The sequence below is a fragment of the Clupea harengus genome, unplaced genomic scaffold, assembly GCF_900700415.2.
Source record: "Clupea harengus unplaced genomic scaffold, Ch_v2.0.2, whole genome shotgun sequence".
Classification (NCBI taxonomy): domain Eukaryota; kingdom Metazoa; phylum Chordata; class Actinopteri; order Clupeiformes; family Clupeidae; genus Clupea; species Clupea harengus.
The window spans coordinates 10,001-18,151 of NW_024879939.1; the positions used below are offsets into that span (position 1 = coordinate 10,001).

The 8,151-nt window shown below is 43.7% G+C and overlaps 1 protein-coding gene across 1 annotated transcript in view; it reads left to right on the top strand.

The window, feature by feature from the left end:
* The window catches only part of LOC122130829 (rap guanine nucleotide exchange factor 4-like), a 17,306-nt gene extending 9,174 nt beyond the window's left edge, over positions 1-8,132 (top strand). The window contains exons 12-27 of the mRNA XM_042705616.1: positions 209-294; positions 1,177-1,255; positions 1,500-1,650; positions 1,733-1,821; positions 1,915-1,945; positions 2,559-2,637; positions 2,743-2,889; positions 3,793-3,890; positions 4,264-4,389; positions 4,559-4,737; positions 5,480-5,570; positions 5,660-5,710; positions 6,078-6,165; positions 6,343-6,407; positions 6,635-6,689; positions 7,007-8,132. Of these exons, the coding sequence (XP_042561550.1) occupies positions 209-294; positions 1,177-1,255; positions 1,500-1,650; positions 1,733-1,821; positions 1,915-1,945; positions 2,559-2,637; positions 2,743-2,889; positions 3,793-3,890; positions 4,264-4,389; positions 4,559-4,737; positions 5,480-5,570; positions 5,660-5,710; positions 6,078-6,165; positions 6,343-6,407; positions 6,635-6,689; positions 7,007-7,134 (1,543 nt within the window). The 3' untranslated portion in view covers positions 7,135-8,132. The remainder of the gene's footprint in view (positions 1-208; positions 295-1,176; positions 1,256-1,499; positions 1,651-1,732; positions 1,822-1,914; positions 1,946-2,558; positions 2,638-2,742; positions 2,890-3,792; positions 3,891-4,263; positions 4,390-4,558; positions 4,738-5,479; positions 5,571-5,659; positions 5,711-6,077; positions 6,166-6,342; positions 6,408-6,634; positions 6,690-7,006) is intronic.
* The last annotated feature ends 19 nt before the right edge of the window (positions 8,133-8,151 follow it).

Genomic DNA, 8,151 nt, shown 5'->3' on the forward strand with positions numbered 1-8,151 from the left:
TTGGAGTTGCGTTTTGAAATTAGACGATTGGAAGGAGTTTCTTTAAATGGACTCAAAAACCAGGAAATGTTTGTCTGATCACAGTCAGGCTCTCTCCAAACACATCATAATAGCAAACAGCATGAGGGACTTCTTGGAGACGATGGGCAGGCACACTTTGCATTGATGGTATTTTAAGTCTCAAAATGACCATTTCTCTTCATTACAGATACACTGTTATGGCAGGGACACCCGAGAAGATCCTGGAGCACTTCCTGGAAACTATGAAGCTAGACTCCCAGTTCACTGAGTCAGGTATAATAATGATTTATATGGGTTGGCTTGTTCCTCTCCTCAGGTGAGGACTGAAAATCCAAAAGGTTGATTTTCCATTGACTGGGTTAGAAATCATCATATTTATTTTAAGAATGCCTTATTTTATGCACAAGCAATCCTATACATTACATTTCCTGTTCAATAAAGATTGAACCAAAATTGAACATTCATACCAGCTGTAATATAATTGTACTTCACTGTACCTGTACTGTAAACTGTAACAACAGCTCACAACAGGGACGTGCACAGGAGGGGGCTAAGGTTGCTTGGGCAACTGCCTGTTTGCCCTCCTCGACTGAAGTTGCCCCTCCGAAGGAAATATACAGTATATATATATATTTTTAAATAGTATTACGGCTGCGGAACTTCATGTAGGCCTAGATAAAATAATCGCGGAATAAGCGTCCAGGGGACGGGGGTGTGGCGGCGGCGGTCAGTGAGAGTTTGAAGTGATATAGGCAAAATATGCGTCCAGGGGACGGGGGCGTGGTGGTGGCGGTTAGTGAGAGTCTGAAGTGATATAGGCAAAATATGCGTCCAGGGGACGGGGGCGTGGTGGTGGCGGTTAGTGAGAGTCTGAAGTGATATAGGCAAAATATGCGTCCAGGGGACGGGGGCGTGGCGGCGGCGGTGACAAAAATTAACGTGTTGCCCCTTTTTTCCAGGGCAGAGCAACTGCCCTTCAAAATTCCTGTGCACGTCCCTGGCTCACAATGTATACATGACATGAGGATCAGCTTTTTGGAACTGATGTGATGGTTTAATTACTTTTGGTCAGGTCTTTTTCATGGTCTCATGGTTGTGTTAATCTCTCTCTGTCCCTCTCTTACTGTCTTTCTATCTCACTCTTCTCTCTCACAGACCAAGCCTTGGACGACTTCGTACTCATACACTCTGTCCTCCTACCCAACAGTCAACTTTGTCCACTGCTCATGGCCCAATATCCTTTCAGTGCTCTCTTATGTATCTCTCTCTCTCTCTCTCTCTCTCTCTCTCTCTCTCTCTCCTTTAAGGTGTTTGTTTGGCCACTTCCTTAGTGCATTGGTACATCTTAGCATATTGACTCACACATTAGTTGTAGCTTTGTGTTTGCTGCTCCTCCATCCACACCAGCTGGTGTGAGCAGCTGTAACCCCCAAGGCATCGTCCCACTGGCATTCGTTCTGACCTTAACTGCCCGGCACCTATCATGCCCAGGCCTCGCAAGGCTCAGAGCAGGAGCAGCTGGACTTTGCCCTCAACAACAAGCGCCGCGTGGTCCGCCTAGCGCTGCAGTGGGCCACCTTCCATGGCCACCATCTCCAGGAAGAGGAGGCCTCGCTGGCCTTCCTGGAGGTCAGAGGTCATTGTCACTAGGGTCAGAGTTCAGCTGGTGCCCTCTGTGGTTGTGTTCCTCATGTGTTCCCTCTCCATGCAGGAGCTGTATGTAGCCGTGTCTGATGATGGCAGGCTCTTCCCCGCACTCAAGGAGCAGCTCCCTGTGCTGGAGATGATGGTCAAAAACAAGTAGGCAGACGGATCTACTTATGGCTTGTAGTTTTTGACAACTCTCTCCATTGCTGCGCAGCTCTTATACAAAAATATCAATTTTGTTTTCAGCTCAGATGACTCCAGATCATCACAAAAGAAGGTTAGTGAAACATCAGACACATGAACATAATAAACATATCTAAACTGTCCATGCCAAACATCATTTGGAAATCTACAAATATTATGTGCAATTAGCTAAAGACTTTATTGTTATACACTTTATTGTTATATTTATATTATTAACATGAATTGCTATATATAATAATGAAACTATCGTTCAGACACACTACATCCAGAGGAGTTGAGGTTATACTTAAATGCCTGTGACTTGTAAACAGACAGACAGCTGGTCATTTATGATGCTTAGAAAATAGATCAGAAAGCAATACATTTGCTGTTGAAATCAAGGTACAAAACTTTATGGAATTTCAACTCCAACTCCAACTGTATATAGTAAAATGTGGAACCCAAAGTCTGATATTATAACCCTATTTTAGATCAAGTTCAATGTTCAGCAGTCAAGAGAAAGTAAACAGTTAGCATAATGTGCATATCTTACTATTGATTCATGAAAGAATGTAAAGTGAAAGGCTTGGCATTAGCAGTGAGTGCTGAGCAACTTGTCAATTATAGACTTTTCTTTTCAGAGGGAGAGGTCATGTTTGGTTTGAATAAATATTAGATTTCTCTTCAGTTCAATAATCTTTTCTCAGCAGAAGGTCCTTCTGAGACAGTTCAGCATGGGAGATGAGAAACACCAGAAGAGGCAGCCCATCAAGGGCAATGATGAGAGTATGCTTTCACAGTTGTGTTGTATCAATATACCGTAAGCTTTACTAAAAGCATCTGTGGCTAAACTGCATCTCACCACTGCATCTGCCTGCTTCCCATCCGCAGTATTGTTCAAAGTCTACTGCATTGACCACACCTACACCACCATCAGAGTTCCAGTGTCCGCCTCGGTCAGAGAGGTCATCAGCGCCGTGGCCGACAAGCTGGGGTCAGCGGAGGACCTTCTGCTGGTCAGCCTGAGTTCGGCTGGAGGTGAGAATGGCCACGGCCGCCCCAACCGCTGATCAAATGCGCAGTCGCTGCTGAGAGCTTTTCCGAGAAGGATGATGCTGCGGTCATCAGGTTGTGCCTGACCTGGCTGTTAACCCTGGGCCGGTCTGTTTTAATTACCGGTATGTGCTGAAGATTGGGACCTGACCCTGTGATGGGCTCTGAAGGGAGAATCACAGCACAATATTGCTGTACTTGCTGCAGCTTATAAAATTCTACAGGCTCTCGCCGCTGGCCTTGGCTGGGACTTGTAGGGTGAGTGTTCCATCTGCCGTGCCAGAGCTCATTCATCTACTTCCCACTGGCCTGCCTCTGACCTCTTCACTGTATTCATCAACAACAAAGACTTTACAGGCCCTCACTGTAACACTATCAGATCCTGAAGATTATGGGTGCACAAGTGTGTGTGTGTGTGTGTGTGTATGTGTCTGTGTGCGTTTGTGTTTCTGTGCGGGGGTTATATGCCATTTAATTTAAAGTGTTTGCATGTTTATCTCCACAGAACTAATTTGCCCTCAGATGAAAATGAACATGTGAAGTTAATGCATATCTTTTGTACCATGCATGTACAGTATGCTGGTGATTTAACATGAGGGATCACTGTGTCCAATGTCAACAAAAGTGTTATGGCAACCAGATAGCATCATCCGAGTTGACCCCACGTTCAAGGAACGGCCAAACTGTGTTAACTCATTGTTTATACCCTCAACATCTGAGCACTCCAGATGAACTGTTTCAATGTAATTCTGCACTGTTAGGCTCTCCGTGTTCAGTGTGTCAGGCATTATTTCAACAAGATGACATAGAGAGCTTTAATGAGATTTTTTACCCTGAGCACAATAGTTGAGCTTGATTTTGTCTTTAATCTGTAATTTATTTTGACAGATAAGGTTGTGGCGAAGCCCAACGATGTGTCAGTCTTCTCCACGCTCAGCGTTAATGGACGTCTGTTTGTGTGCCCTCGGGAGAAGCTCGACTCGTTGGTGCGTAGGCTACCCTCAGGGGCTTTGGGGAAGGGAAAAAAAAAAGACATTAGCTGACATTTACTCAGTGGATCTAACCCATTAGCAGATAAAATAGCCTGCACCCAAATGCAGAATGGAACAAAGGCTTCAAACCGATTCCAGTGTGCACCCCTGGTCACAGTAAATATTTAGAAACGCATTTTAGTTTAAGAGATACCCTTTCACCTGCTCTACTTTGACATGCTCTATTAGAAATACACTAGAAAAGAAATGTATCTGTTCTTACATATCTCTCTCTCTCTCCCTCTCTCTCACTCCCTGTGTGTGTGTGTGTGTGTGTGTGTGTGTGTGTGTGTGTGTGTGTGTGTGTGTGTGTGTGTATTGCCTATAGACACCTTTGCCAGAACAGGAAGGACCTTCCACTGGCTCCTTACCAACGTTTGAGTTGATGAGCTCTAAGGACCTGGCCTACCAGATGACCCTCTGTGACTGGGAGCTCTTTAACTGTGTGCATGAGGTGCAGCACTAGCTCACTTAACCCCATCTCCCACCTTCAGTCCTTCATCCATGCCACTGGGGCCTTCCTATAAATATAGACTTCATGTGTATCACTGTATCACTTGTCATAGTCGTGTAACCAGATGTTAATTAATTAAGTGACTTCATGCATTAAATGGCCATTGCAGCTTGAGGTGGTGTACCACACGTTTGGGAGGCAGCACTTCAAGAAGACCACGGCCAACCTGGACCTGTTTCTGAGGAGGTTCAACGAGATCCAGCTCTGGGTCATCACGGAGGTGTGTCTGTGTCCACAGCTCAGCAAGCGGGTGCAGCTCCTCAAGAAGTTCATTAAGATTGCTGCCCAGTGAGTAGCATTGTGCTTAAGTTCCATTTCTTCCTGTGACTAACATTGTTTTCACGTAATAGAGCCTAAAAATAGGCCTGCCAATAGAGCTTAGCCGTAAACCCCGAGACGCCCCTTCCCATCGGGAATGACGCGAGGTCTACATCCAGAATTAAAGTGCAATAAGAATACAGTGCAAGTTTTAGAGCTCAATCATAGGTACATACATGAAAAGACAAATGTTTGTAACCCGGATATAAAAATGGGCCAAGATGTCGGACTTGGTCGAGAATCTGGGTTATTTCTCTTCTTAGATTTTCTGAAAATCTAAAATGTGTGGCTCATCCAATTTTTTATTTGCTCTAAACATTGACAAAGTGAGTAAATTGGGCTGTAATGAACTGGTGAGAGAGCCAGATATATCTGTGTATCATCTGCTATGGCAATCAGTGTTGTTGTTTTGTAGAATTTGACCCAAAGGCAGCATATAGAGATCTAACATCATCTCACAAATACATATTTTCTCCTTTTTCTAAAACTGCAAGATTTGTAAGCTAACATTTATAGTACCACATAATAGTTGGTGCCTAGCAAACAAAAGTGTACTGAACGTTTGTCAGAGTATCATGTATTGTTTCACAATGGCCAGTTCATTAGGGACTGCATCTGACCGAGGATGCATCCAGCGCATGAGATGAGATCATTAGTGAGGACCTCATTAGACTGTAGGAGAGTCACGTGATCGGTGCGCTTACTCTTTCAGCTGCAAGGAGTACAGGAACCTCAACTCCTTCTTTGCCATCATCATGGGCATGAGCAACCCAGCCGTGAGCCGACTCAGTCAGACATGGGAGGTGGGTACTCTCACGACAGGACCTCTTGAAATATCACTCCTGGCTCTCATTAACTTTTCACCTGAATGCTTTTTACTTCATGTCACCAGAAACTGCCAAGCAAGTTCAAGAAGTTCTATGGGGAGTTTGAAAACTTAATGGTAAGTCTAGTGAAGGTTCCATTTCCATTCCTATTGTTATGAATGCCATTAACTTGCTCAGGAGCTCAGGACTCTAAATAGATTGTGGGGTACAGGGTTCGGACGTACTCAGCTTCCATAGGCTCCATTCACCAGCCAGAGTAGCGCAGAAACGCGCTCACATATTGATGGACCCCTCTTAATAATGCAAACTCTGAATCAGCACATTCTTCCCAGAGAAGCCTGTAATTAAGGGTGATTGATGTATTCATCGAGACTAATTGTGCCTCATTTAGTTGTCAGTGTGATGTGTCTAACCAACGAGCACGAGAGGCCCCAGCGGGGTATCACTCCCATGGTGACTTTTTTTTCTCTTCCTTTTCTACAGGACCCGTCCAGGAACCACAGAGCTTATCGCCTCACCATGGCCAAGCTCCATCCCCCCATCATTCCCTTTATGCCTCTCCTGATCAAAGGTGAGGGCAGTGGGCTGCTCGTGAGCACAACAGACTTGCCCATACCTTCTATGGGGCCGTCAATCAGAGCTTAATAGTAATGGACCTACCCCAGGTGTCCGGCTTGATCAGTCCTAGTTTCTGAGGCAAATTCTGCTCTGTGAAAGCAATTGGTGTCGTGTTTTTACCTCCCTACAGATATGACATTCACCCATGAGGGAAACAAGACCTACATTGACAGTTTGGTTAATTTTGAGAAAATGGTGAGTCGTTTATGATCATCTTGCCGTTAGTGTGACGTGGAAACGCCATGCTTTTTGTGTTGTGTTTTACTTTAGTTAGCATTTATTTTTTTAACAATATAAATTGGAAAGCACATTAAGCTGTGATTATTTGTATGACAGGTGCAGCACAAGTCAAATAAATTACATTATTAGTGCCTTTTTTCCATAAAATATGATATGAAAGTGGATTTTTTTGTGTGTTTCAGCGTATGATTGCAAACACAGTGCGGATATTGAGGTACTGCCGGAGCCAACCATTCAGTAAGTGACCAAACCATACGTGGCCTAAACCCTTCAGTAAGTGACCAAACCATAGGGGCCAAAACCCTTCAGTAAGTGACCAAACCATAGGGGCCAATTATCTGTACAAGGCCAAGGCAAACCTCTAAATAGAAAAACATTAATTTTCATCCAAGACCACTTTGAATCCATTTGGGTTTTTTACAGACACTTTTGAATTAATATTGATTCATTAATATTTTTTAAGCTATATGCTTTGCACTATTTATCCAAATGTCTTAAGTACATTTTTAGCAGCACTCCACTCCTTCAACAGTCTCTATCCTCCTTCCACTCAGGTGTGGATGCATCTCAGGTCAACAAGAACCACCAAGACGTGCGGAGCTACATGCACCAGCTGAATGTGATTGACAACCAGAGGACTCTCTCGCAGCTCTCCCATAAGCTGGAGCCCCGGAGGACCTGAGCTGCCCCCGCCTTCATGCTGCTTCACCTATACTGCCAAAACAACAACAAGAACAATGACAGACAACAGCCTGTATACGCGCCACATGACAAGCGTCCTCCTCTTATTCAGCTCTCCAGGACCATTTGCGTCACCAAGGGTGACTTGTGTGGCACAGCCATATTGCATCAGCTCTATGTGATTTGCTAGCAGAAGCGTATGATATTTTATAAGTCCATATGAAGACGTATTTTGGCTGTTTATTTATACTGGTATTGGTATTGTTTTCTTTCCTTTACTCCTTCTGGGGAGGTTCCAAGTTCGTGGTTTAGTGACAAACCCGGGTAAGTGAAAAAGTGTTTTGCTAGGAGAAGGTTTTGCTTCTATTAGTTCTATCAGTTCTGAGTCAAATGACCCACTTTCCGCACTAAACCACATAGTTGGAATACCCCCCATTGCTAAGCACTCACCATGAACTGCTGTTTCATTTTTAAGATTCATGAAACTCGCTGAGCTAAATTTGCTTCTTGCACAGCACCTGGGCAGAACCGGAAGATGTTGTGTGGTTGCTGTAATTGGGAATATAGGGTGGATATAAACAATGACTATTTCTGGGTTGTGTGGCACACTGGCATCAGATATGAGCACACTTTCGAGTCTCAGGGTTTGATCAGATCTACTGTAAGTGCGGGAAGGCCCTCAGACTTTACTAATTCTCTGAGGAAGAATAACTGAGCTCTTGTACAATCATTTTTTTGTGGTTTAAGCCTTGGTTTTGATTGTCTTATATGTGTTTTGTAAATGGTGTTATATTTGTAAGTACTTTTATTTGGTGGTTGTTTCTCACACATTTTTAAAAATATGTTTATTTTATTTATTTTGACCTCTGCATGTAATGAGTTTAATATCAGACAGATGGAATATGAGCACATTTTAAAAATCTGTGGAAAACTGTCTGCAAATTTTTACCAAGGTGTATTCTGTAAATAATGTAAACCTATTAAAAGTATTTACGGAGATTTGAACTGTGGACACCTT